The sequence below is a fragment of the Alexandromys fortis genome, unplaced genomic scaffold (genome assembly GCF_014885135.2).
Source record: "Alexandromys fortis isolate MF-2015 unplaced genomic scaffold, M_Fortis_MF-2015_v1.1 scaffold_67, whole genome shotgun sequence".
In the NCBI taxonomy this organism is placed as follows: Eukaryota; Metazoa; Chordata; class Mammalia; order Rodentia; family Cricetidae; genus Alexandromys; species Alexandromys fortis.
Window position 1 is genome coordinate 2,956,140 of NW_026067945.1, and position 25,468 is coordinate 2,981,607.

At 45.0% G+C, this 25,468-nt stretch overlaps 2 protein-coding genes across 8 annotated transcripts in view; one reads left to right on the plus strand and one right to left on the minus strand.

The window, feature by feature from the left end:
- Window positions 1-541: 541 nt before the first annotated feature.
- Window positions 542-6,338, plus strand: Lysmd4 (LysM domain containing 4). 3 transcript variants are annotated; one of them, XM_050149180.1, is made up of 4 exons: window positions 542-630; window positions 867-1,057; window positions 1,175-1,297; window positions 3,622-6,338. In XM_050149180.1, exons 2-4 carry the CDS (start codon window positions 1,016-1,018, stop codon window positions 4,225-4,227), a joined length of 771 nt encoding a protein of 256 aa, XP_050005137.1. In that variant the 5' UTR covers window positions 542-630; window positions 867-1,015; the 3' UTR covers window positions 4,228-6,338. The 3 variants fall into 3 exon arrangements, with proteins under 3 accessions (XP_050005137.1, XP_050005138.1, XP_050005136.1); XM_050149181.1 differs by lacking the exon at window positions 542-630 and adding an exon at window positions 636-687; XM_050149179.1 differs by lacking the exons at window positions 542-630; window positions 867-1,057 and adding an exon at window positions 1,622-1,911.
- Window positions 6,339-13,542: 7,204 nt separating this feature from the next.
- The window catches only part of Mef2a (myocyte enhancer factor 2A), a 120,950-nt gene continuing 109,024 nt past the window's right edge, over window positions 13,543-25,468 (minus strand). For all 5 annotated transcript variants that reach the window (XM_050149108.1, XM_050149112.1, XM_050149110.1 and 2 more), the window contains 3 exons: window positions 22,725-22,851; window positions 18,951-19,077; window positions 13,543-17,550 (listed from right to left, as the gene is read on the minus strand). In XM_050149108.1, coding sequence (XP_050005065.1) covers window positions 17,187-17,550; window positions 18,951-19,077; window positions 22,725-22,851 — 618 coding nt within the window. In that variant the 3' untranslated portion in view covers window positions 13,543-17,186. The remainder of the gene's footprint in view (window positions 17,551-18,950; window positions 19,078-22,724; window positions 22,852-25,468) is intronic.

A 25,468-nucleotide genomic window follows, 5' to 3' on the forward strand; every position in this document is an offset into this window, starting at 1 on the left:
TCTTTGGTTGTGTTTGTTGCAAACATCGCCACAGATTATCACCCGCTTTTCCTTTCCTTTCTGGATAATAGGGGCTCTCTGGCTAGCCAGGGGATATGAATTCTTTCTTCTTTAAATCTGGTCTTTGTTGTCACGGTGATATTTCACACCCCTGGACATTTCTTTATCTCTGGGCGGGGGCTGGCAATTATGGGGCCCCTCAAAGGATAGAGAGTCCAGGGCCCAGGGTCGGGCTGCAGTAGTGGGGACGGTCCTGGCTATGGGTCAGGACACACGCGGATCAAAGGTCTCTTTTGCCGGGTAAAAGAGCGAGGCTGAGCAGAAAGCCAAGGCTACTACCAAAGAGGCCAAGTTCCACGCCTGCCTCAGAAGTGGAAACTGGGCAGGACCGGGGCAAGCGGGCAGAAGGGTCAAAGTCCAGCTCCCCCACCCCACCCCCGGCCGCGCTGGAGCCCCGCCCATCGGGGCCCGCCCCTCGAGCCGAGAGAGTTCTGACCTCTCAGCACCTTCCTTCTCCGTCAGTGCCCTCCCTCCTCTGAAGTCATTGGTTGACTCTCAGTCCCCGCCCCCGGAAGAGCTGCTTATCGCAGCCAATCGGCGGGCGCGGCGGCGGCGGAGTCTGGGAGCGAGGTACCCCGATCTGGAGCAAGGGCTGCGGAGTTGACTTGGGGGGCCGGGGCTTTTGGGGTCTGTTGTCACCGTGGGCTCGGGGCTGGGCTGCTACTCCAGGGCCGGTGGCCGCGTCCGCGGAGGGCTGATGCCGGCTTGTGGAGGCCGCAGGATGTGCGCTCCCTGGAAAGTTGGGGCCCGGCCCGCGTAGGCCCCAGGGGTGGGGCCGCCTCAAATTTGTTTTATCTCCTATTTAGGGGCACCCCAGCTGCCACTGAAAGGAAACGGAGGCCTCTTCTGGCCGCCCCGGCTGTCAGGGGCTCAGAAATCCAAGAGCAGAGGGAGATGCGCTGAGGGTGGTTGTTCTCCCCCCCCAAAAAGGGCCTCTCGGAAGGCACCGCCAGGAATGTCTAGAGTCCCATTGGAGCCATTTGGAAGGGGAAAGGAGGTTAGTTATGGCTCTGGCGTTTGGCTCTAGGTGACAGTAAAGGGAGGATGGGGGTGTGATGAATGCTGGGTGACCGTGAGAACTTTGACAGGCGTCTTTCCATTGCTCTCCTCTCAGGTCAAGTCAGCCAGGGTCAAAATAAGAGACTTGGCGACCCATGGTTGCTCCCAGCTCGTGTCCTTGGCCTTCCTGAAGACACCTTGGAACGCCTCACGAGGTTTTTGTTCACAGATTACTAATGTAAGATTCTCAGTGTCCGGGAGCTGAGAATAGTACTCAGAGCCACACGTGGGTTCTGTGTGGGGGCTGGGGAGGCACGGTTGTGAACAGGGAAGAGGGCCGGGACTCTTGTTTTTTTTTTGTACATAATACACAATTAGGGAAAGTGTGGTTTTATTCTGTCTAAGTCCGGAGTGGGCTAATGTGAGGGTGGTGTTGTTCTGCCTGTTGATGCTTGCTGAATATTTGTAATATTAGGAAATTACTGATGAGCCAGTTCTCTTTAGGAAGTCAGATGCAAATGAATAGCGTTTCTATGGAATTAACCCCAGGTTTGGTTTTCAGTTAAGAAAATGAGGCAGACGGAAGTGTTAGCCAAGACCTTCCAAGGCCCAGCTGTTGTCTGTAGGACTCCAAACAGCCACGTTTACATGTTCAAGAATGGCAGTGGGGACTCCGGGGACTCCTCCGAGGAAGAGTCCCATCATGGGGTGTTACGACCTCGGGGCAAGGAGCGCCAGAAGAACAGCATCCAACATCCTCAGCAGCCCGGAGCAGGCAGCGTGGTTCTGCTGCAGCGGGAGCTGGCCCATGAGGACAGCCTCAACAAACTGGCTCTCCAGTATGGCTGCAAAGTAAGCTGACTCAGTCCCTGAGGAAGCTGATGGTCAGTTAGTCGGGAACCTCAGCTAAGGGTGTGTTTTTCATTTGTCCTAACTTTCAGCGACACTATGAAACTGTGTGGTCCTTTGAGCGCACTGGATTGAAGATTTTAGGGGCTGGACATGTAGGTGGAGCTTACCTAAGTGTCTTCGGCAGCTTGCTTCTCATTTCTTGTATTCTTCTGACCTTCTCTTGACCTTGGCTAATTGACCGGTAGAGTTTTCTTTTCTCTGTGTTAGAATTGCATGGTCTGGCCTCTGTGCTGTGCACTTGTATAACCTTCTCTTTCTCTTTTAATTATGTTTTTAGCATTCAGAGTGATTAACAGTGGCAAAGTAAGTAGGAAAGCATTTCTGGAATCGCTCTTTTCTCCTGCGTCAAAACTACCTGCTTCACGCTGCTGACCCCATGCTATATATATACCGACAGCAGCTTCCTCCAAGGCTGCATCCGCTACCCAATTTAAGAAAAAGCCTTACCTCCTAAAAATTGTCTATTGTTTCGCTAACAAGATCCAAATGAGCAAAAGGGTCGTGCGGGTGTGGGAGTCTTTCCCAACGTCGTAGAAACTCGTCTCCAGGGACACAGCATCTTCCATTACATCAGCCTTGTGTTTGGATCTTATAATCCGCGTCTGTGGGCAGAATCTACAGACCATGGGCTGAAAAAGATAAACTGAGTATGTCTGTCAGGGCGATGGTCTCTAACAAATCCAGAATGGATAGTCCGTACCTCCACTAACAAGCCCAGCTCCTATTAAAAATATAGACGCGTGCTGTTGGGTTAGTGCCCAAGAGTGAAAACCGTCCAGTTCCAGGGCACAGTAAGAAGCTCACTCAAGCCAGGTCAGTGAGGCTCTAAAAGTGGTTGCTGAATAAAATAATCACACACACACACACACACACACACACACACACGATGGACCAGAATAATAAACTCTGTGGGTTGTACTTACCTTCCAGATAAGTTTTTCAAAAGTAATTTGGGGGGAATTTAAAATTTGACCTCCTGTCCCTCCTTTTCTGTTAGAAGCTTTGTGCTACTTAATAAAACCCAGTCACATCCCACGGACTGTAGTTGGGAGTGGAAACTCTGAGTCTGGAACGCCTAGGTTGATTGCTGGTTTCCTCGCCTGCTTCTTGTGAGAAGTAGGACCTCCCCAGGGTGGATTAGCTTCCAGTCACTTGTGTTCAGGAAATAGGTTCCTGCGCCTGCACTTCGGGGAAAGTGCTGAGGCAGCATCCCGAGGGAGCTATCAGGTGGCGGAGCCCTTGAATGTGTGCCCAGGGCCCGCGCAGGCTTTGGTGAGCTTGTCTGGCCACTCGCTCAGCTGGATTCTGGTGTGACGGGGGCACTGTTGCCCCAGAACTTGACAGAGAGGGCGACCGTGTTGGTCCTGTCTCCCCTGGAGCTTTGGTTATAGTCACAACCTTTAACCAAATTTATCTGAAATGATTCAAAGTAGAACAGTTGATTTCTAGCTCATTAAGAGGTTAAAAACCAAAGACCAAAAAAGAAAAAAAAAATCTAAGCTCAGGTGACTCAGCTAAAGCAAAGCTGGCTGTGGGTGCAATTTCTAGCCTTCATGGGCTTCGCTGGGACAACAGCAGGCTGAGGGTTTCTGCTGGGGCAGGTACTGGTCGTAAGGAGCATTGTATATTTATAATGCGTGGTTTCCCTAGGTTGCAGATATCAAGAAAGTGAACAACTTCATCCGAGAACAAGACCTGTATGCTTTGAAGTCCATCAAGATTCCGGTGAGAAACCATGGGATCCTCACAGAGACCCACCAAGAACTAACCCCCCTGCGGACCCCGTCCTCTGAGACCAGAGTGACCCTGATCGAACTGCCGGAAGAAGAAGATGCTGCCGCTGGGGCCGCTGCTCAGGGTAGCCAGCTGACGGACTTCTTCAAGGGAATCGATGAGAACATTGAGCGGGCCGTGCACTCTGACGTCTTCCACAGCGATAGCTGCTCTGTGGAGGCTCAGCCACTCCTCCCCACAGCCCAGAAGCCAGCAGCCGATGGTGCCGACTGCGGAATTCAGTGGTGGAATGCCGTCTTCCTCATGCTTCTCATTGGGATCGTGTTGCCCGTGTTTTATCTCGTCTACTTTAAAATACAAGCCACCGGGGAAGCCGCAAGCGGCTTGAATGCAACCGTTGTCCCCAATGGCTCTCTGACACTAAACTCAGGTCCAGGGCAAGCCCCCAGGCTGGCAATTCCAGTGCCCACCCTCCCCGTTTCGGACAACCAGGTCAGCTCAACCACCCAGGCAGGAGCCTAAGCTCGTTTATTCTAAGATTGGCGATGCTTTGGCTGTTGGCTCTTGTGTGGGTAGCTGTCACTGGCTACTTCCTGGGAATGTTGCACTTTGCTGGAATGTGTGGACAGCTAAAGAAGTTACCATATCAATCTGGATTGTACGGACTTGAGGAAGGGCCTGGCCTAACACAATGATGCAGGAGCCCAGACGTCATCGTCCCAGTAAGAGAGACGGTTACATGAAACCAGTGGCTGTTTCTTAAAGACATGTAGGGGCAGGCTGTGAGATCCTATGCAGCCACTCTGTGTGGGCCCCTGCGTAGAACACTGCAAGGAATCTACAGTGATGGCGGTCCCACTGTTGGGTGGGGTCAGATGACTGTCACCGTGTTGCTGCCTGCTAAGGGTGGGGGTGGGTCTGTGCCTGGGTAGACCGAGGTGCCTTGCCCTATGTCACTGAGTTTCAGAGTGACGGATGACAGCTGTGACAGCCTGGCGTGTTTGCCTCTTCACTTGGCCCCGTTGAGGCACTGCCACTTCGGAAGTGAGACTGCCCCAAGTCCAAACTGCCATCCTTTGATTTAAGCTGCAGTTCGGTCCCTCGTCCTGTTGGAGCTTTATGGTCTCCCACGTGGGCATATCTTAAACCAGACACAGGGCCACCGCTCTGATTCACAGTAGAGGCACCTCTGTGGTGATGGCTCCCTGGGTTCTTCCAGTTGCATCTTGGGAGCAGCTGTTATCGACAGGTGGTTTGAAGGGACGACATCTGCCATTAGGATCCCCACACATGCACTTCGGGGGCCAACCCACTGTCAGACCAGTGTTGCCAAGACCAGTGGCCTCCACCCCTACCCCACCATGTGTGCCCAGAGCAGAGTGTTCTCCCTGTTGCCTCCTTGACTCAGTGCTGTCCTTAAACTTCCAGATTGTGTGTCTCAGTGTTAAAGCCAGACATGATGTCAGTCAGCTTTGCGCTACTGTTCAAAATGATCTTAGGTAGGAAAGGGCTCTTTTGGGTCGAGGTTCCGATCCATGGCCTGATTGGAGGGCATCCATGGAGGAGAGTGTGGTGGAACAAAGTGTCCATATACCAGGAAGAGAGGGAGAGGCGAGGAGCTTGGGTCTCAGGGTCACCTTCAAGGTCATGCCTGCAGTGACCTAACTTCTTCCCACTAGACCCCATTTCTTAATGTTTGCACCCCTTCCCAATGCCAAGGTGAAGACCAAGCCTTTGAGATATTTGCCTTTGAGGGACATCCAAACCCCAACAATGTGACTCAGGCTGTAAAAGAGAACACTAGACACCGGAGGGTGCAAGACACCCAAGGTTTTCTCAGTCACTCCCTGGGGTCAGTAGCCATCCATGTGCTGAAAGGGGTGTGGGAGAAAGGGCTAAGCCAGCTTGCCTTGGACCTTAGAAAGGGCCCGAGGTAGCTGGGGGCTCAGCATCAGGGAACGAGCGCAGAAGGCAAGCAGGGAGCTCCAGTGGTGAGCTGGGGGATGCTCGGGCCACTTGACACTAGGCCTGGAAATCTGACCAGAGGAGCAGAACAGTTCTTGAGCTGGGTGTTCAGTTGTTCTGAAAACCAATCTGCCCAGGGCACACATAGCAAGTTTAAAGCATCTTCAGAATTTAATATTTTGAGGCCAAAACTGAACCTGTGAATCTGGATACAGTAAACGTCCATTATGTTTGGTGATTTCTATCTGGATGCTCATACCATTGTTTCTGTGAAGTTCCTCTTCAATGTTGTCACTGTTAACTTCAGCAGGCAGGGCTCAGAGTCCCCCGGGAAAACCGTTTGGCCAGACAAAGAATGTGTTTTATTCTGTCTCAGTAGGGACTGATGGTGACTGCTTGTGCACAGTCGTGTGTGGGCTCCTAAGTAGAACACGACAAGGGACCTGCAGTGTGTCAGTGCTCCTGGAGCTGGATGGTATGGAATGACTGTCACAGTGACCCCGCCTGCCAAGGGCGGGGGATGGGCTTGGCACAGCCACCTTCTGTGGGTGGACCAAGGTACTGTGCAATAGTATCCATATGTCACTGAGTTTTACACAAGTTACAGCTGTGACTTAGATTTCTGTATTTTTCTCAAGTAGAATAAAGTATTTCTTCTGTGAAGGAAACACGACTCTCTCTTTTCATATGTGGATATTAGTAACAGTTAAAAGCCTTGGAGAAGATGGCAGTGGCCCATGCCGCCTGCTGGGCTCTTGCTCCACACATGCCTACGTGGCCAGGGAAGGACAGACCGAGCTGTAACCAGTGCACTCTGACCTCCATGACATGCTTCACAGTTCAGTTAGGTCTGTGGAAGGCATACCAGCGAGTTCCTTTCCTGCTAATCTGCTGCATTTTGGTGACTGGGGTGCTTTTGAAAAGATTTTTAAAATTACGTGCATTTGCGTCTCTGTGGGGTTGTGCATGGAACTCTGGAGAGTGTAGGACCCCCCTGGAGCTGGAGTTATAGGCAGCTGTGAGCTGCCTGTTGTGGTGCTAATAACTACCCTGGAGTCCTATGCAAGAGTAGTAAGCCCTCTTAACAACAGAGCTGTCACTCCAGTTTCCAAGAAAGTGAATGGTTTTTTGTTTGTTTGTTTGGTTTCTCGAGACAGGGTTTCTCTGTAGCTTTGGAGCCTGTCCTGGAACTTGCTCTTGTAGACCAGGCTGGCCTCAAACTCCCAGAGATCCGCCTGCCTCTGCCTCCCGAGTGCTGGGATTAAAGGCGAGCGCCACCACTGCCCGGCTAACGTGAATGTTTTGAAGAAATAGCCCATCTCTTTGGTTGGGCATCTCTTCCTGTTGAGCACTAAGGAATTGTTAGTATTGGATGTGCTGACTTTACCCTAGGGAGCTAAGGCTCCAGGCTGGGTTGTGCGCTGCCTACCTGAACAGCAGGGGACAGAGAGGTGGAGGGGCAACAGACTTGACAGTCCAGTGAGTTAGAACAGGCCCCCAGGGCTGTACCTACCCGGTAGAGAAAGCTTGAAGTCGAGTGAAAGAAAGATGGCTGTAGCCAAGAGCAAAACACACTAAAGTATAACCCACAGGAGTTCCTTGTTCTTTGAGTGCCTTCAGGGCAAGCATTTTGTACAGGAAATCCCGCCTTTCCACTCCCCTTGTGAGTTGGTCTTGATGGTCACCACGTTAGAGATAGAAATCTAAGAGCCTACAGCTGACAAATAGGGCTGCTCAGGGACCTGCCCCAGCTGGCAATTTCAGTGTCTGTGCCCTTCCTGTCCTATAACCTTTATGTCCTGCTACCCACCAGCCTGCTCTCGGTGAGGCTGACAGACGCTCTGCTGACCTGCATGGTGTCCAGACCCTGGGGCAGCCCGTGTCCGCGAAAGCACCAGTAGTTGTGGCCTCTCAAGGCAAGGCTTTAGGAGAGAGTGGTGGAGAGAATCAGACAATTTGGTCAGTGCTGGGAAGAGTCAGTCATCCAGTGGGGGGATTCAAGAACTGTGGCTACCACTGATGCACCCCATTTTCCCTTTGTGGGGAGCGAGAGTGCTGGGGATTGCCTCCCCCCCCCCCCGGCCCTAGCATCTCTTCTTCCACTGAGGTGTGCTCCTCACCGGACCCTATTTTGTTGTTTTTAGGTTTTTAAATTTTTTGTTCATTTTACTTCTTTCCAATGCCCAGAAATCAAAGGAAAGGTTTCCCCCGCACACACTAAGCAAGTGCTCTATCACTTTAGCCACATCCCCTGGCCTAGTTCCCGCCCCCTCCAATTCGCTGGTGTAAACCTCATTGGATGTAGACCCCTCCCTTGTCTAAAGAGTCAGCCTGGCTTGTGTTGGTAAGAGCCTCCCCTTGGCTGCTTTCCTCCTGGAGCTCAGCATGGTGGAGGAGGGGTTCTTCATACTCATTCCCAGGGAGAAGGGTTGGCTGGCGTCACCAGGCCAAGCAGGAGCCCCAGGGTGGGGAAAGTGTGGCTAGGCCTGCAAGGCTAGGTGACTGCACGCAGCTGAGGACAGGTGAGGCTAGTCTGGTCTCTCACTGCCCCTGGAAGGCACAGCATGGTGCTGGCAGTATCAGCCCTGTGCCCCTTCCTACCCCTGTTCAAAGATGCATAAGGTTCCAGAGACTGCTCCACCAGTGCCATGGGTCACAGCAGTGCCTCTTTTTTCTTTTTCTTTTTTTTTTGCGCTAATATAATTTCTTTTTTTTTTAAATTATTTATTTATTATGTATACAATATTCTGTCTGTATGTATGTCTGCAGGCCAGAAGAGGGCACCAGACCTCTATACAGATGGTTGTGAGCCACCATGTAGTTGCTGGGAATTGAACTCAGAACCTTTGGAAGAGCAGGCAATGCTCTTAACCACTGAGCCATCTCTCCAGCCCCCCCCCATAATTTCTCTTATTGAAAAATATTATCAAGCTATAATATAACAGATTCATCTTAATAAAACCAGCACGGTATTGGTAGAAAACAGACGCACTGATCAATGGGATAGAAGGAAGGACCCACATAAAAATACATGTACTATAGCCACCTGATCAATGGGATAGAATGAAGGACCCACATAAAAATACATGTACTATAGCCACCTGATCAATGGGATAGAATGAAGGACCCACATAAAAATACATGTACTATAGCCACCTGAGTTTTGACAAAGATATAAAAAAACATACATCAGAGAGAATATGCCATCTTTCAAAAATGGTGCTGCAGAGACTAGATGCGTACGTGTGGAAGAGTTAAACGAGGGCTGTAGCTCTCACCCTGCACAAAAATCAACGCCAAATGAATCAAGGACCTCAGCATAAAACCACGAACTCAAACTGCTAAAGGAAAAAGTTAGGGAGTCCATTTCAACACTTCGTTAGTCACAGTTCTTTCTGGATCGGATTCTGGTCACTCGAGAAGTAAGATCAACAAACAGGATCTCATAAAACTAAAATGTTTCTGTACGGCAGAGGAAACAGTCAATTAATTAAAAAGGAAGTCCAAAAAGGGAGGAAATCTTCATGAGGTGATGGAGAACTAGTGTGTAGAGTATACAAAGAACCAAAGAGATAAAAGCAAACAAAAAAATCAAACATCAAAAACAAACAAAAATCCTAATAAAAACGGACCTAATAAAAATGAAACTGACCGGAGATTTCTCAAAAGAAATACAAATGGCAAGAAAACATTTGTGAAAGTGTTGTCATTGTCCCCTCCCCATTATTTCATTCCTCACTTTATATCAACCATCCCCTATTATCTTCCCTCCCTAACCCCATGGCCCCTTTATAACTTTCTGGTTTCTGGGGTTATTTGATAGTAGTGCCTCTTAATACCTCTTCAGGCCTTAACGTGGTCCAGGGGAGACTTCCCCAGCTCTTCAGAAAGCATTTGGCTACTTAATTAAATAATTCAATTGATTTTGAGACAACCGGGGCCTATAATTTGCTCTGGAGAGTAGTGGGCCTGCCCTAGCCTCCTTAGGGCTACCCCTTCACCGCTGGCTGTGTTTGGTTATTCTAAGATAATAGTTCATTGCCCTGAATAGGAAACACGTTCCTTTTTATTTCCACCCCATCCATTCGTCCACCCATATGCTTGAGTTCTTCATTAACCTTTCAGAACACCAAGAGGGGATGTGATAACCAGACAGGCCCCCTGTCCCCTGCTCTCCAGATGTTGCTAAACTAGGAGAGGGGATGGGTAATGTGTTAGCTGGGAGAGTCATAGTAGGTGCTCTAGGTGACTTGAGCTGACGTTTGCTTAGCTACACTCATGGGGCAGTGGGAACCAGCGACACAGTGGACAGCTGCGTTTTAAGTGTGACTGAAGGACTAGAAGGCGGAACGTGGGGACTATTCCCACCAGAAACTGAGTAGCCAGGGACCTGGTGTGTAGGGAGCATAAATAGAATTTTGAGGAAATGTCGTAGGAATGTCTCAAAACGAGCCAGACATGCAACAACCTGGGTTCTACATTTAAGGACTTGGCACTATTTCAGGGAAATCAGAAGTGACTCATGGCATGAGGAGGCCACCCCCATTAAATGGAGTTTCCTTACTTACTATGTTCGTTATTCCTAATGCTTTTGTTCTTACATCTGTAAGTTCATACAGTCTCATCTGATCTGGAAAATTGCAGTCATCCTTAAATTTTCCTGATTATTCTTCTCTACCTGTAGAGAGTGGTCTGAGGCTGTAAGTCTCATCAAGATTACATTCATTTTTTTCATTCAGCCTTCCTGTTTGTGTGGTTTTGATTACTTTTTCTTCTTGTGATATCTAATAGGACATCATCTCATTAAATGCATCTTTTATCTCAGGTGTTTTCAATTCCTAGAACTTTTTATACCTTCCCGTTTCCTCATCACTGAGCTCATGCTCCCAGCATCTTCTTGTTGCTAAGAACTGCGTTAGCCCCCATCTGCTAAGTGTATCTCTCGTGCCACTCTGAACCCATCAGACGATCTCCCCACCCCTAGTTACAGATTTCAGTGTTTTCCCTGATGCCTGGGAATTTTTGGTAAGAGTCTAGATGTGGCAATGTATTACTGGATGCTGTATTTTGCTGTCTTCTATTACACACTTCTATGCTCTACTCTGGGGTACTTAGAATCACATTGCTTCTTTTTGAGGATTTCTTTTGAGTGTGTGTGTTGGGGTGGGGGTCAGGGCTTCCCTGTGAAACTTCTCTGTGCCACTGTCCTGGATCTTGCTCTGTAGACCAGGCTGGCCTTGAACTGAGAGATCCATCTGTGTCTGCCTCCCAAGTGCTGGGATTAAAGGTGTGTTTCTCCCCTGCCTGGCTTGAGAATCTTTTTTTTTTTTTTTTTGGCATTTCGAAACAGGGTTTCTCTGTGTAATAGTCCTAGATGTCCTGGAACTTGGTCTGTAGACCAGGTTGGCCTCAGACTCGCATAGACTCTGCCTCCCGAGAGATGGGATTAAAGGTGTGTGCCACCACTGCCAAGCCTGAGACTCATTTCTAAATACCACACATCTGTAAACTTCTATAGGTGCAAGCTGTGAACTTAAGGCAATCCACATACCAGATGCCAAAATGCTTTAAGAACAGTGATGTTGGTTTCTATGAACTGACCACTCCGATGGCATGACCTTCAGATAGATCAAAGGACTTGTATACTTGTACAAAAGAAAAGCAGGCTGGAAACTAAAGATTGGCTCTCAATGCTGGCTAAGTGGGAGATATGAATCAGATTGGCTCTCAATGCTGGCTAAGTGGGAGATATGAATCAGGAACAGGGTACCAGAACGACATTTCTCCGAGATCTTTCTGTGCAGCTCGTAGAGAAGGAACAATGGAAGAATATTTGCCTAGTATGTACAAGGTCTGGGTACAATCCCCAACGCTGACCTCCAAAAGGTTAGGATGCCATTCGCAAATCCAAATCACGAATCCATAAATGAAGCTAACTATGAGGGAAGAAGGGCACACAAAATAAACCAAAACACCTACAGGTGAGCCCAACTCTGCAACAAAAAAGCCTACACAAGGGGGGCAGGAACAAAGCAACTGCTGGGCATGATCTCGACTGGATAATGTAAAGCTAGGGCAAAGAACCCCAACCTCAATTGCTCACATGCTCTAATATAGCCAGCGAATGTGCATTCCCCAGGAAGGGATGGGATGGGAAATCTGCAACTAGTTTCTGTATGTACTAGAATAGAGTATGCCGGAAGACCATAGGTAAGAGCAGCTGGGGCTCTTCCCAGAAGTGAAGCAAGCAAGCTACAGCTGAAAAGAGACAATACGAATACAAGGATGTAGCCAAGTGGACTCAGCAGCCTTAGGCATGTCTATGAGAGAGTGAGCATCCCTACAGCTTCCACTGTGCAGAGCCCAACATTGCTAACACCCCAGTATCAATGAGAACATCGACTGTCTAGGTCTTGGTTTCAGAATGCCACTCTCTGATAAAACAAATCAATCCTTGAGGAAGCACCTGGTCCAGGGCAAGGAGAGGGAAAACACAAGTATGGAATATCTTGTGGTCCGAGAAGCAAGCCTGGACAGAAAGTGCTGGAGAAGTGCTGACCTGATGGTGCTCCTAAAAGCCCAAACTAGAAGAGCTTGTGGAACAAAATGGGATTACAACCCAGACTAAAAGACACCGCTGTCAATCCCTAAAGATGCGACCGAGTGGGCGGGGCAGCTGCACCTGAGTTTTAATCTCCATTGATGAATATAGAAAACAGGCAACAGCTGTACCAACAGCTGCTGAGGCCAAGATGTAAAGTGGGTGAAAGTTGGAGAAACCTAGTATTCAAATTACCTGAAGATACTTACCAGTTGCAAAAGGAAGACAGCAATTTAGTGACCCCAGGAAAGGACAGCCACCATCAACTCCAGAACCTTCACCCCGGTGAAGGACAGCCACCTGCAGTGAGGCACACTAACAACATCAACTCTAGACCAACTAGGACAAATCACTTTGGGTTATTCTAGCCTAGACGTAGCACCATTAGAATATTCACCACTGGGTGGCGCTTTGCTGGGCAGGTGGCTGGGTGGGGTGGGGCTGCAGCCCTCCAGCTGGCACTGGGCTCTGAAAATCACTTTCTCGGCTGGTGCCACTCAGACATAAAATCAGCTTAAAACCAAGATAAAGGCTAGACCAAGCCACCCATGGGAGCTGACTAGAAACTTCAAGTGAATTGATATTAAGTAGCTGCAGCTGCGATTAGAATATTTTTAGCCACAGGACTCGAGCAGCTTTCAAAACCTGCTAATAAGAGCCCCATTATAGCCAGCAAGCAAAACCAGTGCAAAAAAAATTAACTTAATTTGACACCAAGAATGCGCTTAGCTAGGAACTGGCTCACAAGGCAAAGGAGAGGAAGAGGATATTTTTTTTTACTGTGGGTTTGAACAACTATTTGGAGCTTCTTTGGCTTCCTGCTTCAGTTATGATCAGAAAAGTGACTAGCGGGAAGGGCCTATCGGTATGCTGTAACAGACAGCTATCCTCTTGCTGCCCCGACCTTAGTGCTGTGTGTGCAATCTGGAAAGAAATGAACCTCACACCATAAAAACTTTAGGTAAGTGGGATAGGACAGTGAGTGCTAGCGCCCACCCCTAACACTTCAGGGTACTTTCTGTGAGCAAAACAAATGGATTGAACTGAGCTGCAACATAGCCAGGCTGATACTGGCAACAGATGGCCGGCTGCTTCCAACAGACTCCAGGGCTGTCTAGATGCCACACTGTGAGGCTGGGGAGCAGGGATGCCTGGTGGCCAGCGCAGCACTTACTGTTCCCTGAGGCAAACAGGACAGAGTCTGGGTGTGTGGTCAAAGCCAGGCCATCTTTACTGGAGTGAGCGCAGGAGACAAACAGCTTACAACGACCTTTAGCATTGTCTTACCATTTGATAAAAACTTCACTATAATATTTATTGTATAATGAAGAAAAAACAACACATTCAGGGAAAAATTGAGATTAACTTATTTTTCTTAAAAGGTTCATCTCAAGGATGGCAACAAAGTCCAGCTTGTGCCGCCAAACGGTTTTACATGATCAAACCGTGTACAGCTTCTTTTGTGAACTGTTGACTACAAACATTTACCAAATACATAAATTCTCTTTTAAAAAAGCCATTTTAAATATAGCAAAGCAGTGTCCTCTTGCACAGCAAAGTGAAGAAAGTTTCTACAGAGAAATAAAAGGGTTACATTTGTAAAGTCTTTTTCACATTCTAATCATCTAGCTTTTTATGATCCAATGCCAGGAGTTTTCAGGCTCCGTATTTACTATGTATTTCTTGTGCGCATGATGGTTAATACAGAAATTATGTTCAAACATTATTAGTCGTCTTTACAAGTTGAAAGGAAATGGTGAAACATGTATTGTTCTCTTAGAACAAACCCCTGATTTAGTTTTATAACACAATGGATGTAATTAGGGCTCAAAGGATGGAGTTTCGACTGGAACCACCTGTGTTCACACAATGGTGACGTTCACTCTCAGTGTGGAACCACTTAGAGTTCTGAGGAAGTACAGCTGGTGGGGACTTCCTGTATCCAGTGCAAGTTAAGCTTTTTTTGTTTTTGTTTTTAATAATAAAATATGTTATCTGAAGGGATAAAATTCTCCTGTGATGGTGTCTCATACAAAACACATGAGTCTCAAAGGGTAAGAAAGTCAGTTTTAAAGCAACCCCGTCAGGTCAGTGTCCTCCCCACTCTAGGTTGGCTTCCACTGAGAGCTGTGGATGTGGATGTGTTCACACATGAGTGTCTGGGTGAAGGATGTCAAGCCCACATGCTCCAAACCACATTGGGCACGTGGGGAAAGATTAACAGTCAGATATTCAGTTCCTGAAAACGGAATACATTGTGACTTGGTCAGTGTAATTTAAATACAAACTCCGAGCCTTGTGTAGTATCACTTTAGAAAACAGTAGTTGTACTGATTATAAACCTGCATAGAAAGAAAGACTATTGAGATACAGTCAGAAAAGCCATCTCATAAGGCACACAAGAAAATAGACAGTAAATGTGACTGTGTTAACTCCTATTCCAATATACAGCAGAAGTTCATGAACATGCATAAATAATAACGAAAGGGCCACTTAACACTTTCAAAGCTATAAATGGTTTACAAAGTGGTAAGTGTTATCTTGGAAATTCAGTGTTGGGAGACTGTCTTGTTTTAATTAGGTATGACCTTAAGAAGAATGTGCCTGTAAGTCGATTCAGTACATTTCAAGAAGAAAATCTCATCTTCTCTGCTAAGAGCCAAATGCTGAGACTACAGAGGCAACAGGACAGCATCCTCACTTTTTTGGCTTCTACCACGAGCCACCACACTGTCAGTGAAGCACTCTCTTCTGTGCGGCCCGAGCTCACCGCGGTGCGTGTACCTAGTCCCTGTGTGCTAGTCTGGAAGCCTGGCTGGTGAGCTGTCACAACGGCAGATGAGGAAACGCTGAAAGGAACAAAATTTAGGGGGAAAAGCAAAATGCAAGTAAAAACTGCAGGCAGCTGCTTGACATTGTTCAATATAAAATAGCAGCCATTTAAAACCCTTTTAAAGTTTTTCAGGAAAAGGAGTATTTAAAAATCTAGGAGAAAAGATATACAGGACTTTGAATTTTGTTCATGGCACAAGCCCAGTAAACGGATCAACTTGCTATCGCCAACGAGTTGTCTCCCTGTAAGTAAGGCCTTGTTCAAAATCCAAGCTGAGGGTGGCACCAGTTTCCGTCAGGATAGCAGGAACCGTGTCACGGAACGGCATCGTTAGAGAGCTGCTCCCTACACGCCCTTGCCTTTCCACGGGACAGCTAAAAACCCTCGTGGATTTTGTAACCAGCTGCTTCATTCTATTTTCAGAGTCAAGGAGAAAAAGATCCCTTTCCCCACAAATATTTCCCTAATTATTTACCACTTATAAAACCTTTGTGCTCTTCTACTATTCTGCCATCTTCTCTAGTATTAGTTAAATTAGGTCATCTTTCTACTCTTTTTTTTCTCTCACAAAAGGCAAGTTTTAAATAATGCCTTATAAAATCTGTTACAACACATTTTATATTTATGCAGGATGAACTTAACACCAATTTTTTGCCACTTTGCTATTTATGTACACATATAAAATATATAATGATGCTCACCCCATACAGCACAAAGATTACAACAGAACATCACACATTCACCACCAGTGAGGGGAAACCCCTTTACACAATCCTTTGAAAAACTGGGCTAATAATTAAAATCCAAAGTACAGTATATTTAACAAAATAGTAAATATTAAACAGTGAATACTCTACTTAAGGACTTCGCCTTTCCCCCCAAATTGGCGGCAATCCACAAAAATATACTTTATAATCTGGTGACCATACAATACATAGGTACTTACATCAAAGGTGATAATATATTTAAGATGCTATATACACAAAGAGTTTGGCTCAACTTTTAATTTACATATAGAATAATAAGTGTTCATGGCTTTTTTTTTCCAAGGTTCTGCTTGCAAGATATTTTTGTTTTTTTCTCCCCTCTTAAAATAAAACTAAAAAGTTAAAACAAGATAAAGCTATTCTCTAAAAAAAAAAAGTTACAACATACAGCTTTGGCTTATATAAATAATTCAGCAGAATGTGTTCAAAAGTAGTGGATATAATTTTATATATAGTCATCAATTCATTAAGGGTGTTTTCTTTCATATAAAATATACATGACCTAAAATCAGTTTCTTTAATTTTTAAAGATATGAATGTAAAAGAAACTTCTGACATATTCCAATTATAACTTAATATATTAATTTTATTTTGTTAATGCTCTATATTTCTAGGCTAGTATTTCTGAGTATTTCATGCGTATGTTCTATTCTCCCTTTTTATTAGCTAAAGATCACTTCTCTGACCCAATACATTTTTTTTGCACGTGCAAAACAGTTATGTGTGGGGCTTTTATTTTATTTGTTTGTTTGCTTACTATCAACAGCCCTTTCCCATGCACCCCTTTGCAATAGACCCATGCCAGGTTGGGTTACTAATATAAATGACATTTTATGTACAGTATTGCTTTCTTGGTTCCTGCTTTTCTACTGCTCTGTTCTACAAAGCATTTTTTTTTCTGAAGTAACTACAGTCACCGCACAATTAAATAAAACAAATAGGGGGCCCCCTAGGTTTCTGCAGGCTAATGTGGAAGAATTATATATGGGTACACGTTTCTCTGCAAAAACTGTTTATCTTACGAAACAAGTAGTCCAAGGAAGTGCCAGACTGGTCTGTGCCTACAGGGTGCTTTGTCTGCCATGTGGACACACATCTGCAGACCTACAAGGAGTTTGCAGTAAGTGCCTGATTCTGTGTATGCAACACACACCCACACATACACACACTCACACCACATACATATATATGTAAAGGGATATATATGTATGTATGTACATATAAATATATTGAACTCATGTCCTTATTCACCAATTTAAGATATGTAGGGCAGCTCACTGCAGTAACACAAAGAACAACCATGAACCAGGAAGCCTTAGGTCACCCATGTGTCCATCCTCATGCGTTTTACAGAAGGGCTTTCTCTGTCCTCAGTATTAGGGGGTCGGCCAAGCACAATGGGAGAATGGAAGTCACCCCGTGGGTCCTCCCGGTCACTGCCGTCATAGGAGCTGCTAGAGCTGCTCAGACTGTCCACAGGGGAGCGCCCCATTTCCTGCCTGGGTTGGGGCTGTGGAGGTTGTGGAGGTGGTGGCTGTTGTTGCTGCTGTTGTTGCTGCTGCTGGAAGCCTGATGGGGTCATTCGATCCCGGGGAGGTGAAATTGGCTCTGACTTAATGTTGATGTTCTGGTTGGTGTTAATGGACAAATTCGAACCCTGAGATAACTGCCCTCCAGCCCTGTAGAAAAAACAAAAGAGGTAAGCTGGTTTGGTAGTATATATGTATAACACAACACAGCTCAGCAGACCCTGCCTGTCTGGGAAGGTTGAAGGTCTGAGATCCCATACTTGGGGAGTTTCAGTGTCTGATGCTGTCTAAAAAGAGAACAATACAGACCTTGATTCTGTTCGCTGCCTCCCGTCCCTTAGTATCTTCTCTACGGGGGCCCCCATGACAGGCATATGTCATCTCTTCACAACAGCTAAGAGATGTAAACTGAATCATCCTCATTTTCCACAAAGCAAATAGCTTCAGAAAGGCCAGGAACCTGCTTGGGTTAGTAGTATGGGAGACGAGACTTACCTTCTATGTCTAAGCTTTAAGCCATTACAACTTATTTCTTGGGGCTTATTTATTTATTTATTTATTTATTTATTTATTTATTTATTGTCACTACATCTCCCAATGTTGCCCAGGGTTGGTCCTCAATTCCTGAGCCTCAACCTCCTGAGCAGCTGGGTATTAGGCAGCACCAATGCCCAGCTTTCAAATCCACCATTTTTAACACTTCCATTCAGAACAACCCTAAGGCTTCAATGGCTATATAAGCAAAACATTTCCCTAAGGTACTTGGCGCTTTCACCCATAACATAATTCTCCAGAGCACTGCTGATTGGAATCTACATGTGGGATTCTTTCACTATCCAAGTGCTGGTTCTCAGCAAGGTGGGCAAGAGGCTAAGGTGTCCCAGTCCTGATCAGGTTCAAAGCAGACAGCTGGTGCAATGCTGTCCCTCTTCTGGATGCTCTCCTAGACTGGTTCCTTCTAAAGCTCAGGGAGCCTGGTTTCTCCTGCGCACCACTGTAAATCCTCTTTGCCTCACACCATGCCCGTAAGGAACAGTTTGTGTTCTGGGCTAGAAACAATCAAACGAGTCCTAAGCACAGGAAATTTGATCCTTTTTTTCCTCTACTAAGATTTAAGGAGAAAATAAAGGCACAGGCTTGAGCCCTCTTCTCCAAAGCAGAAAGAGGAAAGGGAGGCAGATGAGCTTGAGTGTTTTCAGCTGCCTTTCTTGAGGGAGCAGATTCAGGTGATGCTGGGAAGCAATGGCTTATTCATCTGCCAGTGAGAAAGAAGGGGCACACACAGGGAGCATCTAGGCCTTGGGAATCCCTTGATACCATGTTAAAAGGAAAAGTTCTGCTCTCCCAGTCCCTTAAGGAAAGCTGGGTTTGCTTAGCAACCATGCTACTGTCTACAGCTGCGTTAAGAAAATACTGGCCCCTAACACTGTGTCTACATAAACGGGAATCATGGCAGAGTTGCTCATGAGAGCCTGCAAAGCAAAAGACTCCAGCTGACAATAGAGTATGCAGGCCATGTGCACAGCCCAGGGAAATTTCCAGTTACTTACACTAGAGAGCTGAGGGCTGCTTGCCCAAGATGGTGCTGCTGCCAGGCTGAAGCCTGCCCCAGAGACAGCATTCCAGGGGAGGTGAAGCCTTGCAGAGCCGACAGGTCAGCGCTGGTCAGTGAGTAATCTACAAAAGAAGGTTCCTATTACTACAAGCCAGTCATGCTGAAGTGTTCCTCTCCAGTTATTATTCTAGATAATATGCCTTCCCTCTGGGACCAAGAGACGCACTGGACTGAACCTGGATCAATACATCTTGATTCTAAGTAAGACAGCAGAGACAAGCTTTCTTATGTGCCAGGCTTAGAACAAAGACATTGAACTTATACCATGACACTATGCTCTACATTTGTTTTAATGGCTCCCTTACTGCACAAATCACCTCAAGTTCATGAATATCTTTCTATGACACACAAGTCCTTTTCTACAAATGCTTCAGTCATAAATTACTGCGACCAAGGCTTAGGACATTAAATCCTGCTTAAATTAAGTCACATCAGCTCATCATTAACACTTGGGTTTTCCATTTAGTTCAGAGAAAAGGTGGCAAAGACTTCTACTTTTAACTTTCTTCTCATGTCTCAAGAAAGGTGTTTAAAGCATTTGGTTTTCATGCTGAATTAAGGAAAAAAGAAAGACTGAATTGAGACACTGTAGTTGGCACTAAGGTTTCTAGGTGGCTATCCTTTCATACTTGACATGCCCAGAAAGTCTCAGCCATCCCCAAAGAGGCTGGATGCTTGCCCTAGGGACACTTCTAGTTCACAACTCTCTTTTGACTTTTTGGCCTGTCCAGACACCATTTGACATGTCCCACTTGGCTATCTCTACAGACACCTTAATTCTGGCACAACCTACACCAGGTTCATGTTCTCCTGAAAGCTGCTCTTCCTTTTGTGGTAATTTGCACCAACACACCAATGGCTCATACAGTGGCGTTAATCGAGTATTAAGGTTCCTTCCCTGCTGCTCTCTGACTCCACCACCATCAACAACTCAGCCTGGTCAATCCTACCTGCCATCTCTCCAGCTGGTCAGGGTTCCTGTGTGCTCACACTACTCTAGTGCAGACTCCAGCTGGTCAGGGTTCCTGTGGGCGCACACTACTCTAGTGCAGGCTCTATAAAGAAAACTATTACTTGAACCACTAAACTATCTCTCTATGACTTATTGGCATTCAGTTAAAAAACAAAAGATTTTGTTTTTTGTTATTTTAATTATGTGTATGTGTCTGTGCTCATGAGTGAAAGTTCCCACACAAGCCAAAAGAGGGTGCTGGACTCGCCTGGAGCTGGAGTTACAGGCAAGTTGGGACCCACTTGGCATGGGTGCTGGGGTCCAAATTGGGGCCTCTGCAAGTTTAGCACCAAGTCTTTACCACAGAACTATCTCCTACAACCACTGGAGCCAAAATGACATTTTTGAAAACAACAAATATGACTGTGACACTCCTGATAAACTTTCTTCTGCTTCCCAATGCTCCCAAGACAACATGAGCAATCCGTAACAGACCCAACAAATCCCCTTCTCCAGCTCAGCTCTAACTGCCCTGCCTGTGACATCCACCCTCCCTAGTAGACTCCTGCCTGTGTCCTTGCTGATAGACAGGACCTGACACAACAGGAAGAGGTCTTTCCTAGTGCTGCTTGGGTACCTATCATAAATGTCCAATATATATCTTTAGAATACATTAACAACATCTTGACGCTGCAAGTGATGTTACTGGTGGGCATGAGGAAGTGTCTATGGAATTCAAACTACTTTATTTTTATTTTAAAAAGAGGCTCATTAATTAATTAATTTATTTATTGCCTGGGATGCAGGCTTGACACTAAGTACATAGAGAAAGGAAAATAATATACACAATAACATGGCAAAATTAAACAAAATAGACATTCTAAGACGCAGAGTAAAAGTGACCTGACATGAAATGGGACTGAAGATTAGAAAGAGACAGATGGTTTTAAGGGAGGCTGACTCCACTCATGTGCTTTAGTAATTCCTTAGAGACTTTGTAAAAATGTATGTATTCAGTATTTTAAAATGCTTATAGGCATACACATTCTTTAGAAACAAATAGCATTTATAAAGATGAGTACTGCAGTAGAATTTCAAGGACACTGGAACACCTGCAATGAGACACTCAGTAGACTGCAATCTTAAGTCTGACACCCAGTCCAAACTTGGTCTTCTCAGTTTCACTCATCTGAGCATCTGACCTCTCAAGCTTCCTTCCTCCCTACCTTCTCAATTCAAGAGTGTAACTGGAAAATCCAACAGTGTAGGACTTCCTACACATGCTTACCAGCTAAGCTGTACCTGTCGCCTCATCTGGAAAAAAGTTATGTCCTTAACTCAGAATCTCTTATTACACCAAGTGACTGATGGTCTGTAATAGAATTTCTATAAATGCTTACGCTCTGGCCTTTTCTGGAATTAGTTCTGTGTAACACGCAAACAATGGGCTACAATTCACAGGCTACTATACATCTCAGGGACTGGGGCAGGGTCTTTTCCGTACTGGTGGCTGGGAAGGTAAAGGGCATCCCTAAGCCTTCCTTTGTCAACAAGCCCATGGCAAGTTGTTGCTGTTTGAAAAGGACTAGCACTTGGAATTAAAGTGCCAATCAAATGTATAGACTGCCTGTCCCTCCAGTTTTAGTGCTGGTGCCAAATCACTTACCCTGTAGTCTAAAATTAGGAGATCTCCACCACAGTCCACTTATGAGCATCATAAAAGAGTGACTTCCTTGCAGTGCAGTCTCTGGACGACCAACAAGGTGTAATTTATAGCTTTCCCAGAGCCACAGGTATTTGGCTCAGCTAGGGAGAAAGTGAAACCACATGTGCTTCCTGCCTGCCTTAGAATGGTAAACCAGCAGGGAACCAACTGCACACCAGTTCTCCATATGGTCCATTTGGCTAGCAGTGCCCCTCCCCCACCACTGTAACACTCAAACTTTCTTAACAGCCCTTAACAATCTTAAGAGTAGTTTAAGATGAAGTCTAAAAAACTAACGAATGAAAACCTATTCTCAGCAGCAGAAGCTGGGAGAAGTCAAGAAGGTGATCATTTTCATCTGCAAGTACAAAAACAGACCAGACCAGTAGCTACAAGAGGAAAACATCTTGCCTGGCACAGCAAAGCATCAGCCACACCCCTAAGGGAGCTCTGTCCTTTCCCAAAGCAGGTTTACAACATGGAGACAAACAATCTGATTTCAAAAGTGTGGAAGGGCAAGATACTGTATAATAAGAGACTACATAAAAGCAGCTAAGCAATTGGCTCCTACCATCCTTAGCTGAATGCAGGCCACACTTGACAATAGCTACTTGGTTCTTTGTCAAGAAGCAGTAAAAGGCCAGGCATTGGCCTAACACTTTTGAGACAGAGGCAGGTGAATCTCTGTGAATGAGACCAGTCAGGTCTAGAACTGTTACACACACACATACACACACCACCACCACCACCACCACCACCACCACCACCACCACCACAATCCTGTCTTAAATAAAAAACAACAACAAAAAACCCAAACCGAAATAAGACAAAGTCAAAAGCACTAAAAAAGACACATTGGAGCAATAGCTTATATCTATTATCAATTCATTTTATGTAACTTTTTAAAGGTTTAGTATTTTTAAAATATATATTTAAATTAAAAAAAACCAGAGATAATATTCTCAATAAACATGCTAAAAAATTTAAAAAGTACATCTTATTTAGAAAATGCTAAAAACAGAGTCCAGAAAAAAAGCCCAGCGATGGCTCACCAGTGTTATAGGCTGTCGGCATTGCTGAGTACACTAGTCCCTGTGGAGGCAAGCTCGGAGTTGTCACAGACACTACAGGGGTGGCGAGAGGCTGAGCAGCTTGAGAACTGCTTATCCTTTGGGCATTCTGTGAGAAATCAGAAAAAAGATTAAGTGTAATTATATGGTATTTATGTTCAGACTGAATATTTTAAAAATAGCTTTCAATTTGAATGTGACACTTTTCACAGTTTTATGTGAATGCCATTATTTCCTGAAGCAGTGATGATATGAAAATCTTAAAGATACTAACGGGAATAACTAAATATTTAATTTTAAGATATCTGTTTTTATAGTAATTATTCATTTACCCCTTAAAAATACAGCATATTAATACCAGATGCATTGTCTTAAAATAGAAACTTAATTTTATAGGCAATAACACTTTTGTGTGCTAGCTTAATGAGGACTTGATGTCACTGCAAGTATTGTCAGGCTACATTAAAAGTCTGTGTAGATTTTAAAGGCTGGTAGCAGTCAAAGTCATTTGAATACATGAGATTTTAAATCTAAGAGTACTGGAAGCAAAACTACTTCCTTTACATCCCTTATACATTAATGTTTTAAGTTGTTGCTTATCCTGCAGCCCTGTCCTGGGTTCCCCTGCTTACCCTGCAGGGGACCTAGGTTTTAACAGCACATTCAGGTCTGGGAGGTTCTGTCCTCCCAGCGTTTTGAAAGAAAAGGCTGTAAGTTTTTAAATAATATACTTTTCAAAGGGCTTTGAATGGAGTGCTATTAAATACTTACTGACTGGCTGTATCTACATAGTATTATTTTAGCCAGGGTGGGAATAAATAAAATCAACAGTTCTTTTTTTGGGGGGTGGCGTGGGGAGAGACAGGGTCTATGTAGCCCTGGCTAGCCTGAAACTTGCTACCTATACCAGACTTGCCTTGAACTCACAGATTCATCTACCCCTGCCTCCTGACTTGGGAGATTAAAGGCCTGCATATTAAAAGCCTGGCCAAAAAAGAGTCACCTCTTAAATGATGAAGCTGTTTAGGATAGTCCCTGTCTTCCATCATTAAGAGTATGATAGCATCAGTTTTTTTCACACTGACCTAATATGGACAAAACTCAGGGATCAGAGAACAGAAATCACTCCAGTTTGTATACAAGAAAGCTAAAGGACGACTATAATTTGTTTTTATGAATGAAGTCACAGCCTGATGATTGTATTCTCACAACAGTAAAAGTATTGTGTGGTGCCCACAGGTTCTGAAGAGTCCGAATGAGACCAGAGGTTCTCTATCACTGACTTCAGAATGCCATGAGATGAATGAAGACAATCGGCTAAATGTGAATGTGGTATTTTGAAGAGAATTCTAGACTCCAGCTTCGTTCATGGTGGTTTGTATTTTCTATAAATCATCTGAAATACTATATAACGAGTGGGTATCCTACCAGGGTTTTAGTCATCCTTTCTTATGTCTGGAGAAAAATCACTTCCCTTCCCTAACTCTTTAATTGGTTACAGAGGGAAGTGGGACATGTCTGTCCTGCCTGGCTTCCAGTGCTCCTGCTGACAATCAAAGAGTATTAGAAAAGAGCCCATGACAGCATTCTTACAGTCCCCAGACACGCTCTGTAGTTAAAAGTTTTACATTATTGGTGATTTTAACAGACAAATATATTTATATTCCTCTTATTCATAGCTATTCCACTAAATCTGTAATGAGATAAAATGATTTATGATAAAATGAGATAAAGTAAAAGTTAAAAAAAAAAAGGTCTGGGAGTTGGGCTGCTCTTTGTCCTTTCACTCTGGATCAGAGCCAGCAAACTATTATTCTAGGGCATGGACCATTTTGAGAAACTTTCTAAGTTCTAGTGGACTAAATTTCTGGTTCTTTTTTGCATTTTCAACTGATTTAATTTTTAGTCTGAACTAGCTTAGGAATGTGAATGGCAACAGTTTCTGGTGATCTTTCTTATTTTTATGATTTCCACATTTCAACACATTCAGAAACTATCTCTGAGACTCTGCAGTTATGTGTTACTTCAAGGAAGACAGAAAGTCATACCCTGACATACACTGGCATGACAGGTGGAGACACATTTTCGTCTCAGCATCTAGTCAACAATGTCAATGAGCTGGTGAGGAGGAATTTACTCTGGATTTAATTGGGTCTCAGACCAAATTAGGTGAAAAAAATATAGTGTTGAGATGGTTTGGTGTGGGCTATCCCCATTCTAGGCTTCATCTTCACGGCAACCTCCTGGTACGACTTCAAAGACGTGGGTGACACTCCATTATATGGGTTCTGCCCACCAAATCTCTGCAGCAATGTATCCCATCAATAAGTGACTTTCAGAACCACTAGAGGGCAACACAGTGTTAGATAACTAAGGAAAGCATTTGGGACAACTAGTTAAGGTTAACCAGTGGGATTTAGTATAAGATAAATTATTCCAGTTTGAGCCATAATTGCAACCATTAAAGCATTTCCCCCAAAGATACTCACTGTATAATCTACCATCACATTTAGCTAATCAATGTATTTCAGATACCAATACAAAATGACATCCCAAACAAGCAAACACAGAGCAGATAACCTTATTTGAAAAGAAAACCAACTGTGCAAAACACACCAGCATGCATAAACACGTAGTAATAAGGAAATGAAACCGATGGATGCCTTTATACACCATGCTCTCATGCACTAACCTGTCCATGCTAAAACCTGAGCATTTACAAGTTT